At 39.2% G+C, this 13036-nt stretch overlaps 1 protein-coding gene across 4 annotated transcripts in view; it reads left to right on the forward strand.

Moving 5' to 3' along the window:
* RSPRY1 (ring finger and SPRY domain containing 1) overlaps nt 1–13036 on the forward strand; it is a 35966-nt gene that overhangs the window by 19617 nt on the left and 3313 nt on the right. For all 4 annotated transcript variants that reach the window (XM_064386391.1, XM_064386390.1, XM_064386393.1 and 1 more), the window contains 9 exons: nt 1222–1280; nt 1635–1701; nt 2331–2462; nt 3734–3849; nt 4681–4824; nt 8152–8263; nt 9271–9373; nt 10479–10631; nt 12722–12826. In XM_064386391.1, coding sequence (XP_064242461.1) covers nt 1222–1280; nt 1635–1701; nt 2331–2462; nt 3734–3849; nt 4681–4824; nt 8152–8263; nt 9271–9373; nt 10479–10631; nt 12722–12826 — 991 coding nt within the window. The remainder of the gene's footprint in view (nt 1–1221; nt 1281–1634; nt 1702–2330; nt 2463–3733; nt 3850–4680; nt 4825–8151; nt 8264–9270; nt 9374–10478; nt 10632–12721; nt 12827–13036) is intronic.

Below are 13036 nucleotides of genomic sequence, written 5' to 3' on the forward strand. Positions count from 1 at the left end.
CGAGTGTCTGAGTGAGCCATTCACAAACCCTTCTGAGGTGTGGTTAGTGATTGGGGATCACTGGTTGTTATACTGCCTTAGCACTGGTTATCAATCTCTCCTGCAGACCCACTCTGGCTGTGAATTACTGAGGACACATTCTCTGTAGGAATATCAAGTTAGTGCTCTTGGAGGCTGTATAGAAATAAAAAAGAAATATGTTTTTTCCAGTAGACATGTCTTACTCTATTGTACATAGCTGAAAAGATTCTCTTCTGTGTTGCTTAAAAGAAAATTGCTGAGATTGTATTTTAAGGTGACTTCAAATAGAATTTTTATTCCCTGTCATTCCTACCTAGTACACAGTTGAAAATTGATGATTAAGTTTCCTTCCTGTGGTGATCTCTTTTGTATCTAGTTTTTTTGTCCTTTTTTGAAAGTGGACAGGAAATAGAGGAAAAAAGTGATTGTCCAATGTTACCTAATGGTTATTAAAACCCAATTACTGTATTTCTGTGGGGGGAAAAAAAAAAGAAAAGAACAAGGTCTGGAAGTGTTTTTGTACTGTAATACTTCTACTGTATTTTACTAAGTCAAAATGAGATACACTGTATCCACTTCTATCTTAGTGGACACAGGTCTCATTGTGTCAGCTCAGGCAACAAATCTGTTAATGAAGTGTTGGAACCCACTGCAAGTTCTTAAAGGCTTGTAGATGCCAGAGTTTGATTCCCTTGTGTGTCTCTCTTGATTAAGTGGACACTATTTCAGGGCTTTTCCATTTTAAATTGGCTGCTTGCTCTGGTGCTGCAAGCTGTGTAATTAACTATCAATTGGCTGTATCAGGTGCTCAGTTTTGCTTATTTTGGGCTACTGATAGATGGAGCTGGTCTTTACACATTGACTCTGGAAGTAAAGGGGAGACAGTCTTTTTTCAAAAGTAAAGAGCATGAAAATGCTGAGTGGAGACTACTGGAGTCTTACTGCAAAATCTCTGGCTAGAATTCTGTACCCACTTAGAGCAGTGAGCTGAGCAGGACTGTAATGTGCCAGTAACTGTGTAATTATTGAATGTGCACCAAGTATTTTACTAGAAACAATGATAATTGTTTTATATTATAGTTTTGCTTTGCTGTGAAGTTGTTTGGTGTTCTTTAATTTGTTACCTTGTGTTTAAAAGATCTGTGGTGATGGGTATGTGGTACTTCCCATGGAGGGATTTCATTCCTGATGTTCTTGCAGGTCCTGCGAGCATAGGCTTGCTCAGCCCAGGCATATTGGAATATTTACTTCACAGCTTGGTAAGTGTCTTTGATCTTTTTGTATGTGTCCATACATAGCAATTAGAATGCAATTTTAGTATTATTATTATTGTGAAAAGTTGAAGTCATGCCTGCTAAATATTGGCAGTGTATGTTACAAACAGCTGAAATTCCAGAGCCTGTGGGATCTCCATCCGTGGAGATAGTGAGAAGTCAGTGGAACAAGGCTCTGGGTAGCCTGATCTCTCTGAATCTATCTCCACAGGAGGGTGGAATACAGGAGCTTTGGAGGCTCCTTTGAACCTAAAACCATCTGTGAAAGACTTACAACTCTTCTTTGTCTGCCTGTGCTGAGTATTTATTAATAAACTTTTTCTTACTGCCCATGTTTAGAACTTCCAGTCCCACCCGACAGTGATGCTTTTTGCACTAATAGCACTGGAGAAGTTTGCACAAACAAGTGAGTATTGGCCTGGTGCTGCTCTTAACACCATGGCTGCTGCATTATTGTCAGTTGCTTTGCCTGATCACTTGTGAGCATGAGAGTCTGCATTGGTATTTATTGCTCCAGTGACATCCCTCTTCCCCTCAAAACCCCTGAGATACTTGCTGAAACTTATTTTCCATGTTAGAAATTGCTGTAGAAGGATTTGTGACACGAGGCCTTTGTCGCTGACATAAAACTGTATTAGAGCTGGGCAACAGCATTGGGAGCTTGTAGGCAGGAAAAAATATTTTTTTGCTTTAATGACCCTCATCCATAAACCCTTAAGAGATTTGCTGAAACTGGCCTTCTCATCTGAGAAATTACTACATAATGACTTATGACATGAGACCTTTGTTACTTGAAAAGAAATCAATCAGTGTTGGGGAGATGGAGAACAGCTGTGATCAGGCTCTTCATGATGCAGCTGCATGCTGAGAAGTGGTAAATCTGAATGAAGATGCTTCCACATCTGCTTGGGGAAACATTTTCATGCTTGTAATATTGAGGTTTAGATGTGTGTGGAGAGTTCTACTGCATGTGTAGGATGTTATTTTTAACTTATCCCTAGCTGATAGCAATTACTTTTTCCTCTTAAATTGCAGGTGAAAATAAAATGACAGTTTCTGAATCGTGCATTAGTGACCAACTGATCTTGCTGGAGAAATGGACAGATAACCCTGACTACTTAAAACGCCAGGTTGGATTCTGTGCCCAGTGGAGTTTAGACAATCTGTGTAGGTATAAAAAAGGGATGGATTAATTAAATAGTAATCACTCCTCCAAAGAGATGGAGGACTCCTTTGTGTTCATTTTTTATGAGCACTTAGTGTACCTGGCTGCGTTTGTAATATCTCCTTGAAAAAGAAAACAAAACCAAAAAAACCACACCAATAAATATACCCAGCATAATGGTATGGAAAGAAAATTTGGCAAGGAAAATGTTTTTGAAAGGAAGTGACTTGTACTCTGCAAGTTGGAGCTGCAATGAAAATTCTTCTTTGCACCAATTTCCTGTAACCCACACTTCAGCCAATTTGCTGAGGGGCTCAACAGTGCAGCTCTGTCTCTGTGGGGCACCTGGGTTGCTGACATGTCCTGGTGATGGCCACTCCTGTGGTCATTCCCCACTGGCACACAGAATTACTGAAGACTTTTTAAATTAAATACACTTTTTGATTTTTGTGATCAAAAGTAAAAAGTGTTTGACAAAGCATTGCTCTAGGTTGATCTTTTGGGTTACTAAAAATCACTGAATTTGCTTGGTTAGTTGTTATTTCAAGGATGCAGCAACTCTAATGACCTTGTATTTTCTAATGCCTTTTAGATAAATTTGGGTAAAAGGTCTGTTGGGCTTTAGGGGCTTTAGTCAGCTTATGGAAAGCCAGTGTCAGCTGTGTTTAGTAAATGTCTTGTTGTAGCAAGTTTGAGTTATATGAAGGGTCCTCAGATAAGGTCTTTCACTTGTAAGTTAACATGTATGTGTCAACAATGTGACACCTGGCAAGAGAAATTATTCTGACCCTTCTATGTAGAAAGGGCAAGCAGGGAGAGAGAGAGAGCTGCTTTGGCTGACTTCAGTCACCTAAAAATGAGATGATAGAAATCTTTAAATCCTTCTTTTCTCCTTCTTCCTATCCCCAAATCTGTTTCTACTGTAATCAGAATCAGAAAAACTGCCACTGAATGTACAAATACAATGGTAAAGCCTGAAACAGTGGCATCTTGGTGTGAACTTGGATGCCTTCCATTTGCCTGTGGGTTTCCTGCAAGTACTAATTAGATTGTGGGAGCTCTAGTCAGAGGCACAGGTCATGCTTTCATGTTTGGAGGGTATTTAACACACACTCTGTTGAAAGCTGTTTTCATGCAGGCAAAATCTGTGTTTCATTCAGTTATACCAAAAACTACCTGTATCCTAGAGAGGTTATCATTGACTGAAATGTTTAAAATCAAGTTTTGCAGCAGCAGTAGTAACTAACACTGGTTGGGATTTTTTTATTTTCAGTTTTAAAAGAAGGCAGGCAGTTTACATATGAAAAGGTTGACTTGACCAACATTAGGGCTATGCTGAACAGCAATGATGTCAGTGAATACCTGAAGATCTCACCACATGGATTAGAGGTAGGAAATTGTTTCATGTATTCAACCTGAAAAAGAGGCTGAAGAAAAGGGCAGGTTTTGGTTTGCACTTGATCCTGTGATTTTGTAGAATGAATCCATGTTGTCTGCCAGCTTTGTACAGAAAACCTTCTTTGTCATCAAAGGGTTGTAGCATCACTACCCTAATCTCAGTTGTAGAAATGTTCATACTGAAGTAAGGCCTGTACCCCAAAACTTCAGGGAAATGAGGGGGACTCTTAAGAGTCAGATGGCTTTTCACTTACTTTGTGAGCAGTTTTAGTCAAAATATCATTCTATTGTTTGTCCTGTCTCATCTTGTAAAGCTCACAGCAGTCAGATTTTTGTCTCAGCCATGTGGGGTTTTTTCCTTCCTCTCTAACTCCTAAAAACTTGTTTGACTACTTAGAAGTGAATTGTCATGAATTAACATTGAAGGCCTCCTTGTCCTTACTACCAGGAATCAGTTAACAGTCAGTGATTTAGGTTTTCCTGTCCTGGTTGTCTTAGTCTTTAAATCTTTAAATTGTTTCTGTCAACTTTCTGCCTTTTTTTTTTTGTTTTGTTTTGGGGTTTTTTTGTTTTTTTGGTTTTTTTGCCTGTGGCTTAACCACTTAACAATTTTCAGTCTTGCCTGCTCACTAGTTTGTGTGACAGCTACTGCTATAAAGAGAGGCCACTCTGCCTGAAACGCCTCTAAATTTATGTTGGTGTATTCTAGCACTCAAGAAACTTGAACCAGGGCAGGAAGGTGTTGGAGTGGCGATGTTGGAGACTCTGGGTGGGTGTGCGTGGTGATGTTGGAGACTCTGGATTTCTGTTTGGTTTTGGTAGGCACGCTGCGACGCCTCGTCCTTCGAAAGTGTGCGGTGCACGTTCTGTGTCGACTCTGGGGTCTGGTACTATGAAGTTACTGTCATTACTTCAGGAGTGATGCAGATAGGATGGGCAACCAAAGACAGCAAATTTCTCAACCATGTGAGTACCTGTAATATCATTGAGCTGGTGATGTAACATCAGTATTTTCCTTCTTACAGCATCTGTGAAAATAGCTCTGGTTATTCTGTGGTTGTAACTCAGCCCTTGTTTGTTTCTTTCAATTTTACTGTGTCCATGAAGAGCTGGTTTTGCTGAATTTGGTGGTACAAGAGAAGTCAGTTATTGCTACAGACTGACACTGTTCACCTAAGTCATGCAGAGCTGCAGCAGAGACAGCTTATCATCTTCTGGCTGTTGTATGAAAACTATAGGGAATTTATTTCTTATTTCTTGTAGCATAATCTCTTGGAAATTCTTTGGATAACAGTAGTTACTCTCTGTTTGTGGAAGCAAACAATAAGTCACCAGGAGCAGCAGTTTCTCTTGCACTGTCCTTTACACAGGTCACCAAGCAGCCATTTCCTCATCCTCTTTGACACATTTTCCTATTAAATTAACTTTCACAAGGGAAATAACTCAAATTCACTCTGGGATAACATGGTATCATTGGACTTGCTGGTAGCAGCAATATGGGACAGTCTTGGAATGCAAAAGCTTCTTTTTAAGTAAAAATAAGGATTAGTAAAAAGATTAAACCCTGTACCACCTTGCCTTTTCCTGAGAGTACAGAACAAGTCTGCTCTCTTATTTTATAGCTTGCTTTACTGTCCTTCTCATCCAGATAATTTTGTATCTTATTCTTAGTTCTAAGTATTCTTCTCCTACTATTTACTTGTAAGGTTATGTATTGCTAGCATTGAAGCAAAATGTGCACATGAAGTGCAAACATAGTCAATCATCATGGAGATGTCACTAGGCCTCCTTTCTTTTGAAATCTTGGTGGTAACTCTGCATGGCTGTTGGAAACTTTGTATTGCTTTTTATGCTATAGTATAACTTGTTTCAGTATTTCCATAATAAGAAAGGGTAATGATTACTACCCAAAAAAACTTTTCTACCTCAGCTTGGAGTTAATTTTCCATGTTATCAGCCTTCCAGATGATGATTAAAGTTCATTGAAGTGCAAGCTAGAATTTCAGAACAAAAAGATATGTCAGGCCTGGCCCAGTGCTGAGAATGGAAACAGTGCTGGGGTTTCAAGTTGACATTTCTACTGGCTGAGCTTGAGTGAGAAATTCACTTGTAGCCCTTCTTCAGGGTTGTAATTGCGTGGCTTTCTGCTCCTATTTGGATCTTATTTTAGGAGAAAAAAAATATATTTAATGTAGAGATAAGCAGTTAAACCTGCTCATTTCTGATTATTAAAGAAAAAGTCATTCTACAGCAGTTAATGTGAAGATAGGCCAAATACATATGTGTGAGTAAATATTGATTGTGGGGGTATGAGATAAATACATTAAGGAGATTAAACAAACACCAGTGGCAAGAAACCCAATGGGAATGCAAGAGTAGCTTCTCTCACAATTTAACTTGGGTATTCCTGTGAGTTCAGAGGTCTTGCTCCATTTCTTCTAATTATTCATAGGAATAGCATTGTTTTCTGCTGATGTACAACATGCACATATCTGTGTCACATCCAAAGTCCAGTCTCACATTTTTAGCATGAAATTGAAGTGTGATTTTAAGTTAAAATATAAACCATACACAAAATCAAAAACCACCAACTGAACAAAAATACCATGCAGACCTGTGCTGAGCACAGTCCTTGCAGACACTGAGTGTAACAGAAACTGTTTGAAATAAAAGGCCATGTGTCTGCCTTTAGGCTGCTAAGAGGCTTAAAAGATTTTTTTCCCCACTTACTGTTAAGGAGCTTGGTGTATGTGCATTTTTCTGTGTGTCTTGTACAAGGTATGAAAATAGGGGATGTCACATCTCTGAGTAGGATGATTTTTCTGTTGCTGCAGCTGTCTTGCTGGTGGCCAAATGCTGCTATTATTTAAGTTCATCAGGTGTGTGCCTGAAATACAAGGATATTATCTTCTGGGTATGTCACAAACACAGGCCTCAGAAGCCATATGCTCTTTATTTACAGCATCTGTAACAAAAAGACTAGTCCTAAATATGACATTAAACACCCATTAGCTGGGCTTAGCTTTAATTTGGGACATGGGAAGCTTGTGTAATCAGATGCTGTCTGGTATTTACACTCCAGACAAGCCATGCTGAGCATGAGGAAGTTACTTACCTTCCATAATGCTTTGGGTTTCATGGTTGGGCTCTGCTCTGTGACAGATTTTTCTCCCACTCTGAAACTCTTTATTTCTGTGTTTGCCTTGGACCTTAGGATTATCACTTGATGATGTTTTCATAATTTAAGGGAGGCTGGCAGTGAAAGGGACACACTATGCAACAGATTAGGTGAAGGGGTTGTGTGTTTGTTCTCTTTGTGTACTGTGGGTTCTGGTGGCACATGGATGTCTTGTGGGGAGGGCGTTACAAGCTTGGTACTGGGACTTCAAGATAAGAGAGTGGCTGTTACTCAGTGGTGACTTCTAAAGATGCAAAAAATTTAACCTATTTGGGTACTAGCCTTCTGGTATTTAAATGCTTTAACAGACAGGAGTGATTTGAGGTCACAGAGAATGGAAGACACTTTGCAAACAATATCCCCTTCTCCCTTTCTCCTCACCCCAAGAAATTCCCTTTTGATGTGAAAATGAAACTAAAACTAGTATGAAAAAAAAGATCACCTGCATGGGGGGGAGAGAAAGAAACCATTCCTGCTCCTGCAAGAGTGGTTTAGTGCCAATTCTTCACTTCTTTTTTCTTCAAAGGTCGGAATTACATGCACAAGACAGTATTTCTTGTTTGGACTCAGATGTTCATTAGTTCTTATCTATGTTACAGTCTCACAGAGCATGAGTTCTACAGCACTTCACTAACAAACTACAAAGTGGAGCCCTGTTCTTTCCCTACAAGGCCTTTTAAGGACAAACTGTCTAATTAAGAAATTACACCTGAATTATTTTTACTTTTAACACAATAACCAACCACCCACACCCCACAATGGACTTTTTCATCTAATTACACAACACCTCCCAAAACCATGGAGAAGGTGAAGAAGCACCAGCCTCAGCCCTAAAACTTCCACCTTGCTTTATATATATTACTGTATTTTAAAACCTTGAACTCCAAGTTTTCCACCACGTGATATAACACACTTCTGTTCAAACTTCACACCAATAATCCCAGTTCTGTCATTCCATTTTGGAAGGTTCTCCAACGCAGTGTTCTCTTGGGGGTCAGCTCCTGTCAGCACAAAGTCCAAAATTCTCAGTTTGCAGGGTTTAGGTGACTGAAGGCAGGCGTTGGCCCTGAGTGTGAGAGTGGCTGCAGCTGACGTGTTGTGCTCTGTCTCTGCAGGAAGGTTACGGCATCGGGGACGATGAATACTCCTGCGCGTACGATGGCTGCCGGCAGCTGATCTGGTACAACGCCAGAAGTAAACCACATTCCCATCCCTGCTGGAAAGAAGGTATCCAGCCTGTCTTCTGCTCTTTATCCTAACTGGGTTTCTGCACAGGATTTTTTCCCCTTGCAGGAGTCTGTTCATAGGTGTGAGCAAAGCGGTTACTGCCTAATTCCGATGATCATAAAGGTTTAATAATTATTGTGTCTTTAAGAGTGATTTCAATGAGCACAGTGACACTACACTCTTGTTCCCCAGTCTGTGTAAAGAGGCTCTTGTTAGTTAAACACTTTTTCTTTTCAAATGCAGAGTAAAAATCATAGCACCAATTAACATTGGACATTTAATCATTAGACTTTTTTCCACTAGTTTGTAGTCATACACAACAGGGTTGAAATCTTCCTTTCTGGGTTAAAAGAGTTGTTTTAGAGAAGGGGAAAAAACCTTGATCTCTGAATTAGACTTTTTTTTTTCTTTTTTAAGGAGGAGTTGCACTGTCTTGCTTACTTTAAATTCTTGGATAACTACTTGGACAGCAAAGTTCTGTTCTTGATCTCAGCTTTGAAATCTTGGTAGGATTCTGTGCATGCCATGCTTGTGTGAACTGTGCCGCCTTCTCTTCTATTAAAATTTTCCCCCAAGGATGGCTAAATTAAAACACCTCTGAAAAATAAATAGCACAAGCATATTGGAAATTTCTTCTCAGAACACCCACTCGCTAAAGTCTATTTTCAACAGGTGTAAAATAGCCAAGGAGTGACAGAGTGCAGCTTTCTTCTGGCTTTGGCAAATACTCTGCAATTCTTCTACAACTATGTATATTAATGCTCTGGCAGACTAAATACTTATTATTTTACTATTTTCTCCTGGTTTTTTGGTTTTGGTTTGGGTTGTTTGTTTTTTTTTTCTAGTTACTGTCTGTATCAATGTTTCTTCTTTTGTGCTTTTGCAAACAGTTCCTTTTAAGTAAGACAACTCACAGTGACATATGTGATACTTGAAACAATTACTGTTTCAGCTGTTGGCATTTAACAGAAATTAAATCATTAAATTATTTTTGTTTTGCATGTAAGGAGACACAATAGGATTTCTACTAGACTTGCAAGAAAAGCAAATGATCTTCTATTTAAATGGAAACCAGCTTCCTGCTGAGAAGCAAGTATTTTCATCTGCTGTGTAAGTATCTGCTCATTTGAAAGGACATGACCTCTGTGGATAATTGTGTTAATTATATGAGGAGTTTTCAATTTGAGATGTAAATTCATATTTACTTACCTGAAGCCATCATTAAGCAAGTTTCCCTGTTGAAAGTTGCTTAGAAATCAGTAAGAGGGATATAATTTTACAGGTGAATTTCAGGGTCCAAAATAAATACTTTGGACTTTCCAAAGGTATGCTCAGCTCAGTGGTTTATACTGTCAAATTAGCATAGCATTAAAATAGAATGAGACTGCAGCAGAGGTGAACAATTTTCTGGTGCCTGAGGAACTTCTGAAAAATAAAACCTATCTTGTAAATGTTGGAGAGGGCTTTTTAACTGACTGCCATTCACTGGGGCCAGCTCCTGCAGCAGCACATTGAATATTCATCAGAGGATGTCTCTTGGTAGCATTGCAGGCAGGTGTTGGGCTTATTTTGCCAGCTGTTGTTAAAATTAACATATGGTGAACTCCTCTAACTCTCATAGGGAAGTTCAGCCTTTTACTTCAGAAAATATAAGCTGGTGTAATACTTGAGAAAGCAGCTTCCTATGCAGCTTAATTAAACATTGCAGTACTTTGTCAGTTATTCCTACCAGGTTAATAACTTCATCCATGTTTTCTCCTCAGAATGAAGTTAAAGATGCAGGCAAAGAGTTGTTCACTTTAAAGAGTTGCTGAGTACCTTCTTTATTCTTAGTGCTCTGTGCTTTGAGTATGGAATTGATAAACTCGAGTACTTGTTAGAACTTGGGGTATTACTGAACTTGGGCCCTTCCAGTGAATTTGAGAGGTGATAGTTGTGGTTTTAAAAGTGTGACTGATCCTAGTTGTACAGTAGGCAGCCTTTATTGGCTGACTCACTAAGAAATTCAGAAAAATCCCAATAGTAAATTCAGGAGCTGAGAACTAAACAATGTAAGTATGTGCAGCTGCAACTTGGTGCTCTCCCAGTTAGCTGCAAAACACTGGTATTAAACTTGTCTCTGTCTCAGGGTATATTTTCAAATGGTAATAGTAACATGTCTGAAAGCTCTGCTATTATTTAAGTCATTCTAAAATGCCTGTTCATCATGTTGCAGATCAGGATTTTTTGCTGCAGCAAGTTTCATGTCCTATCAACAATGTGAGTTCAACTTTGGGGCAAAACCCTTCAAGTACCCACCACCAATGAAGTTTAGTACCTTCAATGATCATGCCTTTCTGACACCAGAAGAGAAAATCATTTTGCCCAGGTAATCCTCCTACCTTGTGTGTTTGCATGCAGAGAAATGAAATGTTTCATGACTGAGTTGCAAAGTCTTGCCTTGTACTCAGCAAAATTTATTTCCTATGGAGTCATACTTCTATAGGTTCCCCTTCTAAAAGGATGAGACAATAGGCTCCAGTGCAATTTCATCAGTAGGGCAGGAGATATGCTACCAAAATCCATTAAATTAAAATATTTTTTTTTAATATTAAGCTAATTAAAATGAACTAGTACCACACAGATGTTTTAGTAGAAGTACCTTCTGCCATTTAAGGATTATTAGACTAATTGAGGAGGTATAGTGTTAATTAAAAAAAGATGTCCTCTTTAAAATTGAACTAATTAGTGGTGTTGGCAGCATGGAGGTGCAGAATGATTGTAAGTCTTGAAATTGTCCTTTTCTGAGCCTGATGAAAATTTCCCCATTTTTGAATTACAGTACTGACAAAGGTTATTCAAATTTAGAAGTGTTTTCCCACCTAAATATAATTAAACCCAGAGAGAAACAGGTCTAGATACATTCTTTAGCTTTTACCAAACTTCTAGCAGGAATGAAAACTAATAGCCCATCTGAATCAAGTTATTAGTAATAAAATAACTTACTGGAGCACAAGCAGTAACACTGTATAGTGTAATCTATGTGGTGTACCCTGGATTTCAGTATGTGACTGAAATGATCTTAAATTGCAATTAATTAAGTGGGGGTGAGGTTGTTGGAGAGGGTACCCCTGGCTGTAATAACATTCAGAGACTGGTTTTGAATTATCTAGCTTTAATCAAGTACTTAAGTATTTGAAGTACTTAAGTATCTTAGTGTTTAAAAAGAAAATTTTAAAAAAAATTATTTCTGGGTCGGAGTCACACTTTTGCAAAGTTTGAGGCTTGGAATATTGTGTTTATGCAGAGAAAATCAAATGCAACTTGCAAAATCATTTTGTGCTTACCCATAGCCAGAGTAAATTATTTCTGCCTGTGACTGCAGGTGCTTTAAGTGAGTCTGATGCAGTCTTTAAGATGATCTGTTAGGTACAAATTTGTCACCCTCTCTTTTCAAATGTGTGTTCTTCTGCCTTGGTAGTGTCCCACACTGGATGAGAGGTTTGTAGTTTCTGGCTGATGCTCAGGTGGGATTCATGTTCTGGCACTGCTCTTGCAATGTTCAGGCAATAGCTGTGAGAGCTGTTAATGATTGTGCCAAAAGATGAGAGACAAACTGGGGGAAACTGGTTTCCTGTTGATGCCTGACTGGTGAAATTTGGCCTCCTGTGTTACAGACTCTGCATTATGCAATAGCACTGAAAGGCTCCATTCAAGGCTGGACACTGTTGTTCTTTGTGTAAACAAAGATCATCCCTGCCCTACAGCCTGAACTGCTTGGAAATGATAAGCCAATTCTAAATTAAAAGATAGCTTTGATCTTCTTAAAAGTGATAGGAGATAAGGCAAAGGCCTGTTGGAGTGGACCCTGATTATCCATCTCAGGTTTTGCATAAACTCATGCAGAGTTGTGCTGAATTTAGTGCCTCTGGTGTTGGGGCAGGACACATCACCCTGCCACTGAATAGTTGTGATGGGTGCTGTGTGTGTGTTCCAGGTGGGAAATGCCTCATTTCATCAGATGAGGGATTTTTACCTATTTTCTCTCCCTTGCGGCTGTTGCCATACTGGGATGTTGATTTAATTTGCATTTTTTATTCTTTTAAACTGTGCTGGAGCATTATAGGGTTTCTGTATGTTGTTGATACATGGGTTTGTGAGGTTTATTTGTTTGGGTTTTTTTCTTAACTCATGAAAGTAGCCAGGTACAAAAGAATTTCTGTAAGTGTTCAACTGTGGGAACTAGGAGAATTGTTATTTAGTCCCCTCTTTGTCCCTTTCTGACAGACCTGAATAGGGATTCAGACTGTTTTGCAGGTCTCTGGGTGTGTTAAGCCTTTTTTTTGTGGGCAATTGTGATTGGTGATGCAGCTCTGCTACAAGTGTTATGTTGGCCTTGATGCAATTCTCAGAACAGTTTTGAATCTATTGCTTTGAGTCAAATTAATGTTTGGGGGGTCTGTCTCTCTCTCTCTTCAGACACAGGCGCCTGGCTTTGCTGAAGCAAGTGAGTATCAGAGAGAACTGCTGCACACTTTGCTGTGATGAGGTAGCAGACACAGAACTCAGGCCGTGTGGACACAGGTAAAACCTTAGAAAAAAACCCAAATCCAAAGAAATAGGAAAATGTCTGTGTGATGCTCAGCTTAGATGAGGCCATATAGTGTCCCTGCTCATCTTGATTGACTCCCCAGGATAAAGGAAATAACCTCTACACATGACATCCCTAAAAGGAAGGAAGGTTAAGCACAGTATTCCCACTATTCCACTCATCCTAGACCTGAGTAGATTGAA

This window comes from Passer domesticus, chromosome 12, assembly GCF_036417665.1.
Source record: "Passer domesticus isolate bPasDom1 chromosome 12, bPasDom1.hap1, whole genome shotgun sequence".
In the NCBI taxonomy this organism is placed as follows: domain Eukaryota; kingdom Metazoa; phylum Chordata; class Aves; order Passeriformes; family Passeridae; genus Passer; species Passer domesticus.